Raw genomic sequence first — 22,712 nt, 5'->3', positions numbered from 1 at the left:
CCACCTACAAAAATAGGCCCATACCTCCAATCCCACACACTCACCTCCCCCTGCCAAAAAAAAACCTGGAAGAATATATACGAAAATATTAGTAGTGGTGATCTTAACAGTGATTTTGCCTTTAAGCATTTCTGTATCATTTTAACTATCTATAGTGAACATATCAGTTTTATTACCAAGAGGGAAAAAAAGGCAAATTTTTTTTATAAAAAGAAAATTACTGTAAGCATTGGAAATAAATATTAAGCCAAATGTATTATATACCTATGAACCTGTATTAGTCGGCTAGGGTTGCCATAATAAATACCACATATAGGATGGCTTAAACAACAGTAATTTATTTTCTCACAGTTCTGAAGGCTGAAAGCCCAAGGCGTCAGCAGGTTTGGTTTCTCTTGAGGCCTCTGTCCTTGGCTTGCAGATGGCCACCTTCTCACTGCATCCTTACATGGTCTTTCCTCCATATGCTTGCATCCGTGCTCTTCCTCTTCTTATAAGGACTCCAGTCATATTGGATTAAGGTCCCACTCTTATGACTTCATTTAACCTTAGTTACTTCTTTAAAATCTCCAAATACAATCACATTGGGGCTTAGGGCTTCAACATGTGAATTTGGCAGAAGACACGACTCAGCCCTTAACACCACCAATTCCTCAGTATTCTGAAACAAAATCCCCACCTCTGAATCACACGTGGAAATAAATTCAGTGTGAAGGGACGTCAATAGCAAAGTGCACTGGAGAGTTAAACCAGTTATGTGAGTAATTTAGGAAATTCTGGGCCAATTTTACATTTGCTTTCTCTGTGTGCTACAATTATAGAAACCTGATACATTCTAGTCTTAGATGTAACTGCATCAGGAAGCACTCTACTGCAAATCAGGTCACATTAGTTAGTGCTACAGCCCAGCCCCATTTACAGGGCATCTGATGAACAGTTAGCTGAGGCAGTTCTACCATGATGCCATTTTGCGCCAAAGGAGTCCATTGAAGTGGCTGTCCATGTCCCAGGAGTTCAACCTGAAATTAAAAACATACACACAAATGTCTCCAAGTGTATCTGTGACTCCCTCACTTTATTGGGAAGGAGTGGTTCATATCTCTTAAAAAGCAGTGTGGACAGGAGATTCATTTTTTACTTTTATTTAGTGGATTACAAGCAGTTTTTAAATGAGTGTATACATCTGTCTTGCTCCCATATTCCTCTCAAAAGTGTGCAGGATTTGGGGAAGAATTGTGAAGACTGAATAGTGTCAGAGTAGAGAAAATTATTTTCAAACCAATCTGCACGACTAAGGCTGCCCAGTTCTCACACAGAATGTTTGAAGAAAGGCTCAGCTTCCTCATCCAGCCACCATTCCCCACCAGATATTCCAATAACCTCCACTAATCAACAATACCTAAGTGTGATCAATTATTACTGTAACTGTTCTATATTCTTAGTCTTATACAAAGTGAATTTAAATAAGTAGTTTTCTATATGTCTATGGTTATTTTGAACCAGAAAACTTTGCTTATCATGTAGAGTAATACAAAAACAAAACCCATGAACTTTCAAATAACAGTATTAATGGCAGCCAAAGAGAACATAAATAAAATAAAAAGATAATGTCATGCCCAGGACACTAAGCTGTAATTAAACATCAGATCTGAATTCTTAGCTCCTTTTCTGCCCGATCGGCCACAAGTGTTAGAAATGAAATATGGAAAAATGATGCAAGGAAAAGCATTTGGACAATTCATATCCCAGAACATTTTCAGTTTCTTAAAAATAATCTATAAAATATATGAAAGTGAACTCAGTGCCAGAGCTGATGGTTACAACTGTGAGATTAACCTTTAATTTTCCCCCAGTTTTTTGTGAACTTGAAATGGTAGGGCCATGACATCTCATAGTTATTCAGATGTGTTCTGGGGTGGGATGTCAGGGGAAGAATCTGGACTCCAGTTTTACGAAAAGAGTCATTTTGGATGCATGCAGTGAGCCTGAACAACATAGAATGACTGTGAAGAAGATATTTTAATTGATATGCATGGAGATAATGTAGCCGTTTTATAGGTTTGGTTTTCTGGGAAATGAAAGAAATTTTTCAAAGGTTTTTGCCAAACATTGCCATTGATGAAGTCCATTTTTAAATTACTCTTAATGAGGTATAAGAGGAACATATAAGGCTCACCCTGAAGTTAAAAGTCATGTCTTCATCAGGTTATTCTAGTCAGCAAGTTAAAGGAACAATAAAGACAAAATTCCCTCTTACCTCTGTTGCCCCCAGAGTAGCTTTGGGCTGACCAAGAAACAGCTGTCCTGATGTGGGCCATTTGAGAAACATGGCATAGACCAATTTGTTTTTAGGTTTGGATGTGTACCTGGTTAAAAGGGAAAAAAAGCATAGTAATATTTCTCGTTATTTATGGGCCAGGTCTAGAATTATTTTACAGAGATACTTCCATTCAGTAAATATTTACCAATGTTTTTATTAATAGAGTGAAGGAAAACTAGCCCGATGGTAGCATAAAAAGCACCCAGAAGGGTTCTGATCCCAATTCCCGTGTATGTGTGTGGAGTGGGGGAGAAGTTCCCCACACCACCAAGCAATTATCGGACACTAACTGGGTATCCTACAATTCAACTCAATTCTGACACCATCTACCCAGAGATAGTGTCAGATTCCACAGGTTAAGGGTTTAGTCCTACAAGACTGCCCCCTCCCCAAATTCAGACACCAGTCACAAGTCCAGATTGTCACCTGGGCTTCTGACCCACAGGCTATAGATTGGAGCTTCCTACGACCCCCTCCTTGAGTTCAATTAATTTTCTAGAGCAGCTCACAGAATTCACAGAAACATTTTACTTCCTGGATTACAGGTCTATTATAAAAGGATATATCTCAGGAACAGCCAGATGGAAGAGATGCACAGGGCAAGTTATGTGGGAAGGGGCAGGGAGCTTCCATGCCCTCTCCAGGTGCCCCACTCTCCCTGTACCTCCACCAATCCAGAAGTTCTCTAAACCTCATCCTTGGGGTTTTTATGGAGGCTTCATTAGTCATTATTGATTAAATCAATGACCACTGATGATTGGTTCAACCTCCACCCTCTCACCCCTCCCTGGAGGCCATGGGTGGGACTGAAAGTTCCAACCCTCTAATAACATGGTCGGGTCTCCTGGCAACCAGCCCTCATCCTTTGGTAGTGTCCAAAATCACCTCACTGACATAACAAAAGACACCTTTATGGCTCTCATCGCTTAGGAAATTCCAAGAGTTTTAGGAGCTCTGTCCCAGAAACGGAAAAAGACCAAATATATATTTCTTATTATAAATCACAATTATCACAGCACCTCTCTTCCGCACTTCCCCAGTGCTAAAAGGAAGTTCTTGGAACAGAGATTTTTCTAGTACTGCGCTTCTTCATCAGACTTTTCTCATGGAGCTGGAAACAGGTGGGGGAGCGTGAGCAAAGAGCGTAAGATGCAAGAATAGATGGCTTTCCACCTGATGATCAAATCTTCATATTCCTTCATTTAACAGGTATGTACCTGTCAACGCTGGGCCCAGTACTGTGCTTGGTGTTAGGGATACAATAGAAAACAAAACACACTTAGTTCTTGTTCTTGTAAAGTTTAGACTAGAGTGAGGAAGAGAGACATCAAATAATCACACAAATAATATAGAAGTGTGAATTTTGTATGAAAAGTATGAAAGAAGAGGAAATTGAAAGATTATAACAAAGGCATCTTTTTAGGTTATACCATTAGCAAGAAAATGACATTTAATCTGAGACTTGACGAATGTGAGCAAAAGGGAAAAGGTAAGAAGAGTAAGGTCTAGACAAAGAAAACAGAATCCATTCATTTTTTCACTCAATTATTTGACAAATATTTATTGACATCTTAAAATGCTCATCACTGTTTCAGAGCTGGAGAGGTAGCATTGAACACAGTCCCTGTCCTCATGGAGCTTACATGTAGTGGAGAAAATTAGAATGAGCAAAAAAATATATGTCAGATGATGATTAAATGTTATGGAGAAAACTGAAGCCCAGTAAGAAGAATAGAGCATGCCAGTGTAAAAATTAATAAACAGGAAGCTCAGTTAAAATAGAGTCAGGAGACCAGAGAGGGGAGCTCCCATGCCCTGCAACAATAGCAGAGCCCACAGAAAGTAGGAAGGCTCCTCTTATTTCCTGACAACAACTCAGCCAATGAAAAGCCATGGACTCTTCGTTTACTATAGCTTTCCCAACTTCCTTTTCCCCGCAGTAAGAGTTCTCCTCCCCTTGCTGTGCAGGGACTTGCATGTGGCTTGCCATGTTTGCAGACCCCAAATTACAATTCTTGCTGATCCCAAATAAACCCAGTTTTGCTGAAGAAATAACTGGCAGTTTATTTTAGGTCAACACTAGGTTGGCAAAAAGGGATCTAGGTGTTCTTTTAAATAAAATAGTCAAAAAAAAAAGAAAACTACCGACCGATATCACTGATGAACATAGATGCAAAAATCCTCAACAAAATACTAGCAAACAGAATACAACAGCACATTAAAAGGATCATACACCATGATCAAGTGGAGTTTATCCCAGGAATGCAAGGATTCTTCAATATACGCAAATCAATCAATGTGATACCCCATATTAACAAACTGAAGAATAAAAACCATATGATCATCTCAATAGATGCAGAGAAAGCTTTTGACAAAATTCAACCCCATTTATGATAAAAACCCTCCAGAAAGTAGGCATAGAAGGAACTTACCTCAACATAATAAAGACCATATATGATAAACCCACAGCCAACATCATCCTCAATGGTGAAAAACTGAAACCATTTCCACTAAGATCAGAAACAAGGCAAGGTTGCCCACTCTCACCACTATTATTCAACATAGTTTTGGAACTTTTAGCCACAGCAATCAGAGAAAAAAAAAGAAATAAAAGGAATCCAAATTGGAAAAGAAGAAGTAAAGCGGTTACTGTTTGCAGATGACATGATACTGTACATAGAGAATCCTAAAGATGCTACCAGAAAACTACTAGAGCTAATAAATGAATTTGGTAAAGTAGCAGGATACAAAATTAATGCACAGAAATCTCTTGCATTCCTATACACTAATGATGAAAAATCTGAAAGTGAAATTAAGAAAACACTCCCATTTACCATTGCAACAAAGAGAATAAAACACCTAGGAATAAACCTACCTAAGGAGACAAAAGACCTGTATGCAGAAAATTATAAGACACTGATGAAAGAAGTTAAAGATGATACAAATAGATGGAGAGATATACCATGTTCTTGGATTGGAAGAATCAACATTGTGAAAATGACTATACTACCCAAAGCAATCTACAGATTCAGTGCAATCCCTATCAAACTACCACTGGCATTTTTCACAGAACTAGAATGAAAAATTTCACAATTTGTATGGAAACACAAAAAACCCCAAATAGCCAAAGCAATCTTAAGAAAAATGGAGCTGGAGGAATCAGGCTCCCAGACTTCAGAATATACTACAAAGCTACAGTAATCAAGACAGTATGGTACTGGCACAAAAACAGAAATATAGATCAATGGAACAGGATAGAAAGCCCAGAGGTAAACCCACGCACATATGGTCACCTTATCTTTGATAAAGGAGGCAAGAATATACAATGGAGAAAAGACAGCCTCTTCAATAAGTGGTGCTGGGAAAACTGGACAGCTACATGTAAAAGAATGAAATTAGAACACTCCCTAACAACATACACAATAATAAACTCAAAATGGAATAAAGAACTAAATGTAAGGCCAGACACTATCAAACTCTTAGAGGAAAACACAGGCAGAACACTCTATGACACAAATCACAGCAAGATCCTTTTTGACCCACCTCCTAGAGAAATGGAAATAAAAACAAAAATAAACAAATGGGACGTAATGAAACTTCAAAGCTTTTGCACAGCAAACGAAACCAAAAACAAGATGAAAAGACAACCCTCAGAATGGAAGAAAATATTTGCAAATGAAGCAACTGACAAAGGATTAATCTCCAAAATTTACAAGCAGCTCATGCAGCTCAATATCAAAAAAACAAACAACCCAATCCAAAGATGGGCAGAAGACCTAAATAGACATTTCTCCAAAGAAGATATACAGATTGCCAGCAAACACATGAAAGAATGCTCAACATCATTAATCATTAGAGAAATGCAAATCAAAACTACAGTGCAATATCATCTCACACTGGTCAGAATGGCCATCATAAAAAAATCTACAAACAATAAATGCTGGAGAGGGTGTGGAGAAAAGGGAACCCTCTTGCACTGTTGGTGGGAATGTAAATTGATACAGCCACTATGGAGAACAGTGTGGAGGTTCCTTAAAAAACTAAAAATAGGACTACCATATGACCAAGCAATCCGACTACTGGGCATATACCCTGAGAAAACCATAATTCAAAAAGAGTCATGTACCAAAATGTTCATTGCAGCTCTATTTACAATAGCCAGGACATGGAAGCAACCTAAGTGTCCATCAACAGATGAATGGATAAAGAAGATGTGGCACATATATACAATGGAATATTACTCAGCCATAAGAAGAAACAAAATTGAGTTATTTGTAGTGAGGTGGATGGACCTAGAGTCTGTCATACAGAGTGAAGTAAGTCAGAAAGAGAAAAACAAATACTGTATGCTAACACATATATATGGAATCTAAAAAAAAAAAAAAGGTCATGAAGAACCTAGGGGCAAGACGGGAATAAAGACGCAGACCTACTAGAGAATGGACTTGAGGACACGGGGAGGGGGAAGGGTAAGCTGGGACAAAGTGAGAGAGTGGTAGTGTATATATGGACATATATACACTACCAAATGTAAAATAGATAGCTAGTGGGAAGCAGTCGCATAGCACAGGGAGCTCAGCTCGGTGCTTTGTGACCAGCTAGAAGGGTGGGAGGGAGATGCAAGAGGGAATAGATATGGGGATATATGTATATGTATAACTGATTCACTTTGTTATAAAGCAGAAACTAACACACCATTGTAAAGCAATTATACTCCAATAAAAATGTTAAAAAAAAAAATGATCAGAGGATTGTTAGCGGATTCTTTGGCTCCTCTGTGTTTATACTAACCTCAAATTAAATATCTGTACATTCTGTCACATTAATTTAAATCTTCACTAAACTTACTTTGTTAAAAGGAGTAGACAACTTGTTCTCAAGGTAAATCAGCGATGAAGAAAACAGAAAAAATCATAGACCTTCTGATTCTCTAGACTGATTCCTTACTGATTTGGAGACAAACTTCAAATTATAAAAAATTATTTTGAGCCATGTTAGAAATCATAATCACTCTCACATTTGGTAATCTGAAGCAGTTTTAATTTCTTAAACCAATGGCATTGCTGGAAATTACCTGACCCCTAAATTTTAAAATGTGTTCATTTATTCAAAAATTATCTATTTGTGACTACAATGTGCCTGGAACTCTTTTAAGTTCTGGGTGTACAGCAATAAAGAAGAAAGTCTACATGCAAAACAATAAAAAAATAAAAATAAATAGAATAGTCAAGGAAGACCTCTTTGAGGAGGTGGCATTGAGGAGACCTGAAGGATGTGAGGGAGAACCACGTGACTAGAGGAAGAGAACAGCAAGCACAGACGTCCCAATGCAGCAGTATGCTTGGCCTGTTGATAGAACAGCAAGGAGGGCAGAGTGGCTGAAGGAGAGGAAGTGAGGGATAGCATGATAGCCAGTGAGATCACAGAGACAACAAGGTGCTCGTTTTTATAGGACCTTATAAGCCTTTGTAAGTCCTGGATTTTTCTCTAAGACTGGAAGCCGCTGGGAGTGTCCTAACCTGACTTATTATTTAAAAGGTTTTGTAGCAGATAGATTAAAGGAGCACGGATGGAAATAGATCAGACAAGAAGCTACAGAAATAATCCAGGGGGGAAACGATGGAGACTAACAGGAAGAGGGTTGCCACAGAGAGGATAAGAAGTGGTCAGATTCCAGATATATTTCAAAGATATGACGAATTTACTGATGGACTGGCTGTGGGATGTAAAAGAAAGGGAAGTTAAGAATTCCAAGGTTTTGGGCCTGACAGGCACCTAAAAGGATGAAGCTGCCATTGACTGAGATGGGGGAGACTGTGGGTGGAGCTAATTTAGAGCAAAATTTTAAGGACCTAAGTTTTGGACACAACAGGTTTAAGATGCTTACTTATATTTTTAAGTGGAGACGCTGACTAGGAAGTTGAACATATGAGTCTCGAGTTTAAGAAAGATGTTTGCACTGTAGAGGTCATCAGTATGGCATTTAAAGCCCTGAAAATAGATGAGATCACCTGGGGAATTAAGATAAAGAATAGAAGTCCAAGGGCTGAGCCTCAGGGCACTTCAAGGTTTAGTGGTTGGGGACTTGAGGTGGAACCAGCAAAGGAGACTAAGAAGGAATGGCCAACAGGCACAGTGAAGACAGAGACAGCCATCACCTGGGGCGAATGCTGACAGTAAGCTCAGATGATAGGGACCGGGACTGACCCAGTGAGGGAGAGGTTCCTGTGGACCTGGATAACAGTGATTTTATAGAGTGTGGGGTGGAAGTCTGACCAGAGTGAGTTTAAGAGGAAAACTGGAGCAAGAAACTGGAGATAGCAAGTAAAAACCATTCTTTCAAGATGTTCTACTATAAAGGAAAGTAGAGAAATGGGAAAGTAGCTGGAGATCTAAGTAGGATGGAAAGAGTTCAAGATTAAAAAAAACAAAACAGGTTTTTATGCTGATAGGAAAGGATCTAACAAAGAGGGGAAACTGAAGATGAGGAGCAAACGGGGAGAATTGCTAGAACAATATCCTTGAGTGGATAATCTGGGATGGGATCCAGGATACAGGGGTTGGCTTTAAAGCCAAAAGTGAGAGCATTTGACATTGTGTGTGTGTGTGTGTATTCCTAGTCACATTTAGCTGCACAGGGGAAGACATGGAATAAGTAGAGCTGAGTTTAATCAAAGCTGAGTTTTAATGAGCGTTGACATTGTGTGTGTGTGTATTTCTAGTCACATTTAGCTGCACAGGGGAAGACATGGAATAAGTAGAGCTGAGTTTAATCAAAGCTGAGTTTTAATGAGTACGACAGAGGGAGAGAGAGTTAAGGAGTTGAGGGTGGATGCACTGGAGTGATGCATAGAATCTGACCTGGATAAGGAAAGAGAAGACATGAGAGGGTTGAGGCAAGAGGAAGAGAAAAAGTGACAGAATCAAAGACGGCAGATCCCTTTGGAAGCTGAAGTGAGCTGAAATATAAGAGGTGGGAGTTAGACAATGGAATGCTTCAGACTGAGAGCATAGAAGGAGTACAGTTATTGGAAATGCAAGGTCTAAGGTACGACCAACAGAAGGGGAAAGGATCCCTAGAAGGGAGGAGGTACAGGAACTGAGGGGCCAGCAAATTAGAAGAGCTGTGAATATAGACATTAAAATCACTACGAATTATGTGAAGAGTAGTTCTGGGGACAGTGAGTCTAGATAGTTATCTAAAGATGCAGCAAGGAGGGGAAGCGCACGCGATGAACCTGCGGGGAGAGAGCTCCTCTGGTGAGGCGGGGAGAGCAGGCCACTGGGCTCGGTGCAGTGGAGCCAGGCTATGGCTTTATAGGTCTTGCTAATAAGTAGTTTGGCTTTTATCTTTACTTATTGAAAGAAAATGTAATGGAATAATGGTTAACCATTGTCAAATCCCAGATCAGACACCCTCATAGTCAAATATAAACACAGAAGCAAATTCTAAAACCCAAGTTAAACTAGCCTCTGTAAAATGAAAGATTGGTTCTGAGTTCTTATTGTGGCTTCTCCCAGACCCAGCATTCTAAAATTCTATAGTCAGTTGCTTCTGTGTAGACTGCCTTACTTTATTTTCTTCAATGAACTGACAATTTGTTTTAAGTCGTAAGTTCAAGGAAGATTATTTAGTCTAATCTTTTGATATATACTTGATCAGGCTGTACTCGCTTTGGTGGCAACACAAGGTGAATTTTTAGAGCTTCACTAATACTACTCTTATTTATATATGTTAAGACCCCACATCAGTAACCACCATATTTGCAGAGTCTGACTCACTGGCCCATAGAACTCTCCAAAGCTCAGACAGAACTTGAGGCAAGGCTTTTAAAGGAGATACTAGTTAAAAGAAAAGTTAGCCAGTTAAGATAATTTTAAAGAAACTTCAGGTTTAGATTTATTAGAATAATAGGAACAAGGTACAAGATTTTTAATCAATTTAAATAATGCTGTTATTTTTGCAGATTTTTAATATTTTTTCTGCCCTTCCGCACCTCCTGCTAATTTGATGCGATGTAACACCTGCAAGAGTTAGAATTTACCTGACTAAACCAGAGGTCTCTTTTGGATTAACCACTCAGCATTTTTTTTTCATTTTACTGAATGGCCTACAATTTTTGGAAGAGCTGAATATTTTTCCCTGAAATCTGTCCACTGTTTGGAGGAATCTAGAGATGATTTCAGCTCAATTTGATAAATAATGTGTTTTAAAATATGCTAATTTCTTCTAGAGTAAGTAAAGAAAGTGTTTTGTGTAGGTGGGCATTCATCCCATTTCCTTTTTTTTTTTTTTTTTTTTTAATTTTTTTTATAGAGACTGCAGCTTTAAATTTATTTTATTTTTATTTATTTACCCATTTCCTTTTTTATTTTACTTTTCTCTTTACCTCTGAGAAATGTTAAATGCCTTCCTCTATCTAATAGTACTTACCATACATCTGGGGTGACAGTGTCATTCTGGGATCTCCAAGCATGGGTGTCATAGATGGCTTCTCCATTGACTTTTAGCCAGGTCCCCATTTGCCTTAATCTCTCCTCAAAAATTGCAGAAATGATGCCATCTTTTGTGGGCCCAATATTCATCAAAAGATTTCCTCCACATGAAACTGTTTCTACAAGTTGCTAAAAAATTAAGAATAAATATAGTTCTTAGGGAAAGAAAACAATTCCATCCTGAATGTGTTAACATGTGGTATTTATGGACTTAGACATATATATATAGTCACTATCTAGGAGAACACACATAGAAAAAAGAGTAATGTCCTGTGTTATAGACCACTGAGCTATACAATTTAGAAAAAATAATTCTCATACACCTACGCTATTACAAGTGTTACCATAATGGTCACCAGACATTTTACTGTACCTTCACCAATTCTTCAATTGTAAGATAGTCAGAGATTCCAGCATTCCTCCTATAGCCCCAGGAAAACTGGTCTATTGTCATGCAGTTTTCCCATTTATGTGGCAAAAGATGTCCTGGGTTATAACGATCACTGCAGGTATAGTAGCCACCGTGCTTACAGATGCTACCAGCTCCCCAACGGTCATTGGTGACCACTGTGTCCCGAACTGGGCTGAAATGAAAAGGATGATTTTTTTTTTTTAAACAAAAAGTAAAAAATTTTTACATAAAAGCAATGTCACTGAAAAGAGGTCTGACTGAAATCCACTCCTGGAAAATAACCATAGTGGAATATAATACAAAGCCCACGGTTTTGAAGTCAAATAGACCTGGGGAGATTGTAGTCCTGGCCTGTCACTTTCTAAGCTCCCTGTCCTACAGCAAGTTACCTAACTCTTCTGAATAATCAATTTCCTCATCTATTATTAGAACAGAACTAATTTATGTAAAACACCCAGCCCAGTGCCCAGCACACATAGCACTTATAAGAGTATTATACTATTATTTGAAGGTTCTCCTCCCTGCCCCCATATTGTGAATGATAGCTAAAATTGAATTTACAGTCAAGATATTCTTCACCTATGACTGAATAATCTCCTACATATATTCTAGCCTTTCTTTCTCTTACAATTGTGCCTAATATTGAAAAATCTCAGGAAAGTTGACTGTTATCATGGAATTCACTGTGGCATGAAATATCCCCACTACATTATTCATCGTAGCAGTTGGTACCTCCTGCACTTCTCCACTTGGAGGGGATCGTTTGGTTCACAAACTGAAGTGGAGGGCTCCCCATATTTCCTTTTGGAAGGAGTACCTAGAGAAACTTCAGTTACATATCAAGAGCTCTCCAGAGTATTTGTATGTGCGCCCTTTGTGGGCCCAGAGAACACAAGCAGGACACTCCCTGACTTCCTAGCATGATACCAAGTACTTTCTAGTTACAAATATAAATTTGGTCCATATGGTGTAAGCCTTATAAAGGAGCTCAGTCAGAACTTCCTGTTCTAATGGGGTAGCTTGGAACATGCTAGAAAGCAAGAGGAGAGAACAGGAAGAGGTGAAATGCTGACGATGAGTGAAAAGAGGACACAGACAAGGGTGACATTGTCTGAGCAGCAAAGATTATCAAATGTATGAGGATGAAAAGAAGCAACTAGAGGAACTGAAAAGCACATCATCAGAAACAGTGATGAATAAATAGAGTTGTCCCAGAATAGGAGATGAAAATGAGGACCCACAAAATTAATGTCTTCAAAGTTCTTGATCCTGTGATGTTTAGTCTGATTTCAAAATCAGACTATTGAGTTGTATTTGACTCCTGATTTGTAACTCTTGATTATTCTGAGTAAATATTGATATATCTAATGAGCATTATTTACAATGATTTCCTCCCCCATGCCACAAATGAGCCTGAAAGGACATATTTCAAGAAGCAAGGGAATTAAAATGTTATACATGTATTAGGAATGTTTAAGGTCACGACAGCAATCTAATAACACACACACCTCTCATTGTACAACCATGCTAGGAAGCCTGTGCTGTTCCAGTAGGTATCTGGGGCCCCTCCATCGCCATCTGACCACAGGACCTCGGGCTGATACTGGTTCACTAACTCGTAGAGCTCGGGCAGCATCTTAGACAGTGGATATTGTTGTTTCTGGAATGAGCTGGATTCATCCTCAAGGAAGAGCGGATGAAACCATTCAAAAAGGGAATAGTACAGTCCAAAGCGCAGGTCAGTCCTGGTCCTAATGGCTGCTGCAAGTTCCTTGACAATGTCCCTCTTCGGCCCCTCATCTACAGCATTCCAGTTCCACGAATGCTCTGAGCCCCACAAAGTGAAACCTGAAACATTATATTAAAAAGCTTGTAAGCATATCAATTCTGTTTTAGTAAATTTCCACATATACAAACACCAAAACAAATTACATAGGGGGAATTCCCTGGTGGTCCAATGGTTAGGACTCTGCGCTTTCACTGCCAAGGGCATGGGTTCGATCCCTGGTTGGGGAACTAAGATACCACAAGCAGCACAGTGCAGCCAAAAAAAAAAAAAAACAAAAAGAAAGCTTTCAAATTACATAGGCAGTACACGTGATATATAAATCACTGTTTCTACAAACAATTGCTTTATGGCAATTTTTTTCCATAGTATACATTTTGCTTTCATACAAGAAACAAATGAGAATTTAAACAAAGTAGAACAAAAATTTTTAAAAGCAACTCTCAGAGTTCCCCATAAAGTCCGTATAGTCTGATCTATCTCCTGTATTCTCCCCCTTAGACTATAAGCTCCTTGAGGGACAGCATCAAGTCTGCAGTGTTCCCTGCTATATCCTCAGCCAACGGCTAGCACAGGGTCTAGCACAAAATCAGCAATCAACATTAGCGACCACAGCTAAGACAGGAACATCTTCCACATCTACCATGCTAAACAATGACTATTATTACTTACAGTGAAGATCCTGAGATGCACTCCTGCAAGAGTCTTATTTGTCTTCTAAACCAAAAATTAAAGTATATTCCCTGGTTTTAGGATTATTTGTTTTATTATAGTATGATTCTTAGAACACTGGTGTCCATGTGTAGTAGTAAGTCTCCTTTACCCTCATTATTCATTTTACCAAGGTGGGGGTGGGGTACTAGTCCCCAGTAGTTCTGTACTTTGCAATGTACCCACCATTTGTAATCTCATCCTTCTCTAAAATCATAAGCTTGGATGTCGTGCTTTAAATTAGCTAAAAGTGAATTATCTACCAACTGAATAGGTAAGAAGAATGTCTGCCTTTACATAAGCACTTTGAAATAATTCATATTTTAAAAGGAATTTGCATTTAGATTGCTGGTTGTTCTATATAAAAACCATAGAAGCCCTATATAAACTGAAATACTTAAGAAATAATTAAAAAGCCTCAAAATGTTTAGTTGGCACCTAGGAACATAAATACATTGTTGCTGTCCCACTAAAATCTAAAAGAATCTTTGAGAACAGACATAAGTAAGGTGCTTTGGTGCAACACTTTACTCTTGTAAATTAGGACAAGACTAAGACGGACACACTCTGGATTCATTTTGAAGAAGCTTTTAAAAGAGCTCACACTGGTTCTAAAGATGTTTGTGGTAAGCTTCAAAGCATTGCTGATGATATTTAAAGTCTTATTCAAAATGTTTCAACTTGACAGACCCTAATGTCTGGCGGTGCTAAAACCACATGGGTTTTCGGTTCAGTAGCACCACCAGAAGCTCACACAGTGGTCTTCCCGCCTAGCCAGGCTCAGCAGGGTCTCTCCCATAAGCATGAAAACTTCCAACAATATGAGTCTTAGAGAGTTGATAAATGTGGGCTACATCATCTGTCCTCACAATGTGATTAAGAGTTGTTTTGTTTTGTTTTGTTTTTAAATAAGCCCACTATGTAATACTTTGTGCCATACAGCTTGGAGAAGTTCCTAGGCATCAGGAAATCAACATGTTCACAAGCAAATATGCTTTATAAATATCCATCTCAGCCTGAGAAACATCTATAGAAGAAAATCATTAAGCCACTAGAATGTGGCCAAAGGGAAAAATATTCTAAGATAATTCCTTATTTTGGGTTTTGGTTCTTCCCTTCTAATCCCCTCCCCACCCCTGGAGAAAATAATGAGGCAAAATTTTTTATTCCAAGGCAAAGATGGTTATGCAAACAAATTGTCTAATTATTAACATGCTGTTGGAACAATAATAATTTGCTGATGCTTCCTTGATCCTATAGATACTGGAATGGTAATGGGTGGAATCTATCCTATTAGTGGAAGATCACTATGATGGTAATTTTATGTGTCAACTTGATTGGGCCACTGGGTGCCCAGATATTTGGTTAAACATCATTCGGGATATGTTCCTGAAGGTGTTTCTAGATGAAATTAACATTTGAATAGGTAGACTGAGTAAAGCAGATTGCCCTCCCCAAGTGGGTGGGCCTCATCTAATCCACTGAAGGCCTAAGCAGAATAAAAGGCTGATTAAGAAAGAATTCTTTTCTCTGCATGTCTTTGAGCTGAGACATCGGTCTTCTCCTGCCTTTGCACTCATACTTGGACAGGAACCTAAATCATCCACTCTCCTGGTTCTAAGGCCTTTGGACTCAGACTGGAACAATACAACTGGCTCTCTTGGGTCTAGACTTCTCAGCCTCCATAGTTGCATGAGTCAATTTCTTATGATAAGCCTCTTTCTATATATTATACTGCCTATTCGTTCTGTTTCTCTGAAGAACCCTAATACAACCACCGTGTTTCCTTTACATATTCTTCCACCATCTCTTATATTTCTGGGCACCATTACAGCTCCATAATCCTGTTCCTTCCAGGTGACCTGTGTCATTTTCATCACTAGCAAACTGTCCTCAATTGGGCCATATAAGAGTTGGCCAAAAGCACAACCTTGTGTGTCAGTCATGATGCAAAACTACAGCAAAATTATCCCCTGGGTGCCTTCCCAGAATGCATTACAGAGGTAGAAAGAAAGGAAGAATGCAATTCCAAGTGTAAACTTTGACCTGCAACCCACTTCCCACTTCAAATAGCTTCAAATCAAATCTTGGATTACTTGGAAATTGTTAAATATGCATATAACATAATGTGATCAGTTTCCATTTTTTTCTCTGTTATGTGGAGGGTATGATCTTTCTGCATACATAGTGCTTCTTAACTGGGTGGAACACATGGTCTCTGAAGTTGCAAGCAAATGTCAATAGCCACTTATGATAGCTCCTAAGAGAAAACTCTGATTTCATGTGGATGACCTTGCTTCAGTTTCTTGTTCCAAAAGAACTACTTTACATTTCATAACCACTGTGAGTTTTTGCAAATGTTGTACTTACCTTCATGATGTTTGGAAGTTAAGACAACATATTTGGCACCAGAAGCCTGTAAAATATCTGCCCACCGGTTTGCATCAAAAAATTTTGCTGTAAATAGTGGTCCAAAATCTGCATATGTGAAATCAGGAGGGTAATTATTTTTCATAAAGTCCACATAACTTGGTAACTTTTCCTTTTGCCAATACCACCTAAGGGGATGAAGGAAACAGCATATAAGCAGCATTCACATAAACATCTGAAATATAGTTATCCCTCAGTATCCATGCGCAATTAGTCCCAGGAGCCTCAGCAGATACCAAAATCTGTGGGTGCTCAAGTCCCTTATATAAAATGGCATAGTATTGGGTTGGCCAAAAGTTCGTTCGTTTTTTTCTGTAAGATGGCTATAATATCACTTGTCTTTAACTTCATTCAAAACAATTTTGTTAGGTTGTATTGTGACAGCTGTCATATCAGCGTGCATTTAAAAAAAAAACTTATCAAAATTGGTGAATTTTTGTGTAGACATTTTAATATTGAAGATGGAAGAAAAAAGTAACATTTTTGGTATATTATGCTTTATTATTTCAAGAAAGGTAAAAACATGACGGAAACACAAAAAAAGATTTGTGCAGTGTATGGAGAAGGTGCTGTGACTGATTGAACGTATCAAAAGTGGTTTTCGAAGTTTCATGCTGGAGATTTCTCGCTGGACGATGATCCACTCTCAGGTAGACCAGTTGAAGTTGATAGTGATCAAATCGAGACATTAGCTGAGAACAATCAACAGTATACCATGCGGGAGATAGCCGACATACTCAAAATATCCAAATCAAGCGTTGAAAATCATTTGCCCTTGGTTATGTTCATCGCTTTGATGTTTGGGTACCACATAAGTTAAGCGAAAAAAACCTTCTTGACCATATTTCCGCATGCAATTCTCTACTTAAACATAAAGAAAATGTTCCATTTTTAAAACAAATTGTGACGGGCGATGAAAAGTGGATACTGTACAATAATGTGGAATGGAAGAGATCGTGGGGCAAGTGAAATAAACCACCACCAACCACACCAAAGGCCAGTCTTCATTCAAAGAAGGTGATGTTGTGTATATGGTGGGATTGGAAGGGAGTCCTCTACTATGAGCTCCTTCCAGAACACCAAACGATTAATTCTAACAAGTACTGCTCCCAATTAGACCAACTGAAAGCAGCACTCGACTAAAAGCGTCTGGAATTAGCCAACAGAAAACTCATAATCTTCCATCAGGATAACGCAAGACTACACGTTTCTTTAATGACCAGGCAAAAACTGTTACGGCTTGGCTGGGAAGTTCTGATTCATCCGCCATATTCACCAGACATGGCACCTCCAGATTTCCATTTATTTCAGTCTTTACAAAATTCTCTTAATGGAAAAAATTTCGATTTCCTGGAAGACTGTAAAAGGCACCTGGAACAGTTCTTTGCTCAAAAATATAAAAAGTTTTGGGAAGATGGAATTATGAAGTTGCCTGAAAAATGGCAGAAGGTAGTGGAACAAAACAGTGAATATGTTGTTCAATAAAGTTCTTGGTAAAAATGAAAAATGTCTTTTATTTTTACTTAAAAACTGAAGGAACTTTTTGGCCAATACAGTCAGCCCTCCATATCCACAGTTTTGGTTATCTGTGGATTCAAGCAACCGTGGATGAAAATTTCCATCTGAGGTTGGTTGAAGCCAGAGATGTGAAATCCTCAAAAATAGAGGGCCAAGTGTATATTTATTGAAAAAAATCCACATAAAAGTGGACCAAACCTGTGTCATTCAAGGGTCAACTGTAACTGCCCCAGCTCCCTTTACTAAATCCCCCTTACTCACCTATTACCAAGATTCTCTTCCTCACTTTCCCATTTAGTTTGACTTCACCTTAAAGAAAGCTTGTGTAAACTTCCATAGTTTTCCATCTATCCTTCTGTGAACTCCACTCAGCTCATCAACCTGAACATTCTAGACAACACAGCCACCCATTTGCTCTTAATTCTTCACTTTTAAATTGCAACATGTAGTATCTTTACATAGTTAGTCCTTTGTAACATAAGTGATGAAGGCTTCAAAAGAAGACAAAGCACATAAAGCGTAACACAAATGTATTATATTCACTAGCAGAGAACAAGTGGGGGAGGAGATGACAGTAAAATTAAGAAGATGCTGTTATTTTAAAATATTGACTCAGCCTTCAAGGATTACTGGTTATATGCATGTTTTCTGAGCAATGGGGCCTAAACTGCCTAAGCAAAGCTTCAGGAGGAAAACAACATCGAAAACATAATTTTTAGATAAACATGGCAGTAATCTTATGCTCATGAAATAGATGAAAGCCCCATCTCTGACCCATCTTCTACTCTTCCTTCCACCACTCCTTTCATAAGAGTGTTTCTAAAGGATGAGTAAATTCATAATCAGCATTACATCCCCAAAGATGATCAGGAGGTTCATCCCACTGAGAAGCCTTCACTGAAGGACATAAGATGTCACAGGCACTATTCTTTACCTGCCCAAGAGTCAGATACATACTTTCCCAGTTTCCATCACACCTACCACATGGACACCTGACCCATGCTAGCCAACGGAACTTGAGGGGAAGCCAACTTGGGAGATTCTGGGAATGGTTTCCTCTCTAATAGAAAGAGATACGACTTGCCTTTGGACAAGGTTGTATGAAGTGATGCCTGTCCACCATCATGTGACCATGACAGGACAAGTCAACAGGCTGAGGATGACAGAAAGAGCTTAGGTCTTTGATTTCATCAATGAGCCAACTACCTCTAAATTTCTCATTATGTAGAGTAACAAACCCCTATTGTTAAACCTTTTATTTGGGTTTTCTATACCTTGAAATGAAAGTATCCTAATTGATCCATGATGCATTTTTACCTTTTAAATCAAACTACAAAAGAGAAACTGGGACAGTCAGAAAGTTAAAAGATAAGAGATTTCTATTTTTTCCTAGCACATCTAATTTGAACCTGCATTCTCTATTATAGTCGAGTCACTTCTCAAATTTCATACTAATAGAGATGAGAAGAGGCACTTACAGTAAACAGCCCATAATTTATATTTGGTTTCGAACTGCCATTAAGGACAGTCAGATATACTCATCTCTACTGTTGATGGCTCCAGGTCAAATTGGGGTGGGGAGCAGAGATTTAGAGGGGACACAAAGGGAAACTATAGATAATTAAAGAACCTTCCACAGGGGTATTGCACTTCCAGGCCATAAAAAATATACGCTGTTTTGTATGAGAATTATCTTTATTGTTCTAGGTCAAAACAAAGAACTTTGTGTTCATTTGTAGAAAATAAAAAGTTAACCATTACAAAGAATAAGATGACTCAAAACTAGCTGTTTTGCACAGAGCACTAGTTTCAATTAACAAACATCAAATCCTCTCCCAGCACCAAATGTATATTTACCTAATCTTCCCAGTTGAACAAAATGGCAAATTAAAGTATAATTTATTATATCTTAAGAGGAAAAAATCTGTTAATTGATGTACCTTGCTAATATGAAACATTTCAAAAATAAACTCAAAATGCCTCACAGCACAAAACTTGCAAAGAAAGATTTATAACATCCTGAAGCAAATATATTTGGTAATACAAGTTATGGGAAGAAAGAGTCCCTTGGTTTTTAAGTTGATTTCAAAAGAGTATATGAATAGTACTCCATAGTTTATACAGTTCTTTTACATCAACCGGCCTAACTGAATTAGAAAAGTTACGGGTTGCAGAAAGTCAGTCTCTTTATAGAAAGTGGTACAATGTTTATAGTGTAATGTTAATACAATGTATAGTTTATACTCTGTATTGTATCTGCCAACTAAAAATTGTCACTTGCCATCTGGTTCTATAAGAATGAAGTCGCTAGCCACTGAAGTCACTGACCTTCATCACACCCTGGAAGGAGTTCAGGGTGGAGATCAGGAATGAGGCACTCTGTGCTCAGGGAAAAACTGGAAGAACAGGCCTTCAGGTAGTTAGATATTTTCAGGAGAAGATTTTATGAGCCCAAATCCTTGCATCTTCTCATATCTAGAAAAGCACTAAAATCACAAGGGAGACATCTGCTCCTGGTGACAAGCAGCACCCTTCTCGTGACCAGCAGTAACCTTCTGCCAGAATGTGTGCGTGATTGCACGTATCCCCCTTCGCCAGAATCACATATGTACTGATCTCTCCCCACCACCTCTTCAGAGCAGTTCCTCAGAGCTCTCTGAGAGGCTGTCTCCCAAGCTTCAGTCCTCATTTTGCCCCAAATAAAACTTAATTCACAACTCTCACATAGGGCATTTTTTTTCAGTTGACATATCTAACATATATTGTATATATTAAATTTGTTGTACACTATGTATATAGTATAAAGCAGGTTTAAATACTCACTGTTTATTTTCTTATTTCACTAGGAATATATTATATATGTATACTATATATATATATATATATATATATATATATATATATATATATATATATAAAATTTCTATCTTGAAGAACTTAAAGTACCTGAGGTATTTAATCAGGAAAGTATGTGAGACACTTCAAAGTTGTAAGGGATTACATGCACATTTTTACATAGATCTCAAGGTAAAATCTAAAGAGCAATTTTTTGTGCAGCACTTTCCACATAGTGGTCTATTAATAATTGGGGTTTTTCAGCAATCCCACTACTGGGCATATACCCTGAGAAAACCATAGGTCAAAAAGAGTCATGTACCAAAATGTTCATTGCAGCTCTATTTACAATAGCCAGGACATGGAAGCAACCTAAATGTCCATCGACAGATGAATGGATAAAGAAGATGTGGCACATATATACAATGGAATATTACTCAGCCATAAAAAGAAATGAAATGGAGGTATTTGTAATGAGGTGGATGGAGTTAGAGTCTGTCATACAGAGTGAAGTAAGTCAGAAAGAGAAAAACAAATACAGTATGCTAACACATATATATGGAATCTAAGGAAAAAAAAAAAAAAGGCCATGAAGAACCTAGTGGCAAGAAGGGAATAAAGACACAGACCTACTAGAGAATGGACTTGAGGATATGGGGAGGGGGTGGGGTGAGATGTGACAGGGTAAGAGAGTGTCATGGACATATATACACTACCAAATGTAAAATAGATAACTAGTGGGAAGCAGCCGCATAGCACAGGGAGATCAGCTCGGTGCTTTGTGACCACCTAGAGGGGTGGGATGGGGAAGGTGGGAGGGAGGGAGATGCAAGAGGGAAGAGAAATGGGAACATATTGTATATGTATAACTGATTCACTTTGTTATAAAGCAGAAGCTAACACACCATCGTAAGGCAATTATACTTCAATAAAGATGTTTAAAAAAAAAAAATAATTGGGGTTTTTTAGGGTAAACATTCTAGAACTTTTTGTTTGTTTCTTGAGCCACACGTGGTAACATTTTAACATTAAAGAGCCAGTGAATGCCCAAAGGAACAGAAGTCTCACATACCCATGAATTTATGTTTAAACCATACTTCATGGCAGAACAACTAAAAATTGACAGGTAGCAGCAGAACTGCGATGGGACAAGGTGTCTGATTCTCTAAGGACAAGGACGGCAGTTTAGGCCCAAGCTTCACAATATGATCCCACACAGTCGATTACTTTTCTGCTGTTTCAGTCATCCGGTGGCTACAGAGTGATAACTACAACTTGATAAGTGCAGCTATCAAGAAGCTGAGAAGCCAGAGTCACATCAGTTGTCTGACAACTCTTGCAGTCACACGGAAGAAAAATTCAGTGTTCACCCAGCACGAACCACTTACACAGTAAATTATTCATTTAACACCCGGAAATGCTAAACACCGCTAAAACAGCGGGAGGTGAAACCGACTAGGGGGCAAAACAAACCGGCATAGGCTGCGATCTGGGTCGTGGCTGGAGGCCAGTGGGGTGCAAAGCGGGGTCAGAGGAGACGGAGGGAGGTGCGCTCACCAGAACCATTCGCTCCCGAAACTGGGCACGGAGAACACGCCCCAGTGGATGAAGATGCCGAACTTGGCCTGGTCGAACCAGGCGGGCAGCTGGCGGGCATCCAGGGACTCCCAGGTGGGGTCGAAGCGCGCGGCGCCGCCAACTGGACCCGGCGGCGGCAGCAGCAGCAGCAGCGGGAGTACGAGCCCAGGCAGCTTCGGGGACCTCATGGCCCCGCGCCCGCCGTCCTGCCCGCACGCCCGCGGCCTCCTGATCCCTCGTCCTTCCGGGTCCCTGGCTAAGTACGAGCCGCCAAGGTCACCTGACCAAGCTGTCCTAAGAGAAAGGCACCCTCCTCGCTGGGATGGGAGTGGCCGCGGTCCCGGCGCCGGAGCAGAACGACCCCAGGAGGCCTGCATCGCTCACTTGCAAAACTAAGGACGCCAGTATTACCCCAAAGCCAGCCCTGAGGCTGCTCAGCTAAGCCTCCTAGTCAATCCGCTTGGGGGAGAAAAAACGAGTCTGGTTCAGGGACCTGTGGGAGCACCTCTCCCCTCAACCGGCAGGACCCTTCTAGAAACAGCCGGAGAAGACGCGAGAGACCAGCCTGGGTGGAACCGTGGACCTGGATCCCAAGGCGGGAACCTCAGCCGCGTCATCCAGTCACT

At 39.3% G+C, this 22,712-nt stretch overlaps 1 protein-coding gene across 1 annotated transcript; it reads right to left on the bottom strand.

The window, feature by feature from the left end:
• Window positions 1-318: 318 nt before the first annotated feature.
• Window positions 319-22,349, bottom strand: FUCA2 (alpha-L-fucosidase 2). Its single transcript, XM_068550783.1, has 7 exons — window positions 22,066-22,349; window positions 16,096-16,283; window positions 12,737-13,076; window positions 11,190-11,400; window positions 10,755-10,945; window positions 2,258-2,366; window positions 319-1,019 (listed from the first exon to the last, which is right to left on the bottom strand). The coding sequence occupies exons 1-7, from the start codon at window positions 22,272-22,274 to the stop codon at window positions 879-881; spliced, it is 1,389 nt and encodes a 462-aa protein (XP_068406884.1). The 5' UTR covers window positions 22,275-22,349; the 3' UTR covers window positions 319-878.
• Window positions 22,350-22,712: the final 363 nt, after the last annotated feature.

This window comes from Eschrichtius robustus, chromosome 9, assembly GCF_028021215.1.
Source record: "Eschrichtius robustus isolate mEscRob2 chromosome 9, mEscRob2.pri, whole genome shotgun sequence".
Classification (NCBI taxonomy): domain Eukaryota; kingdom Metazoa; phylum Chordata; class Mammalia; order Artiodactyla; family Eschrichtiidae; genus Eschrichtius; species Eschrichtius robustus.
Note: the sequence above shows the minus strand (reverse complement) of the source record. Positions and strands in the feature narration are given on the sequence as shown.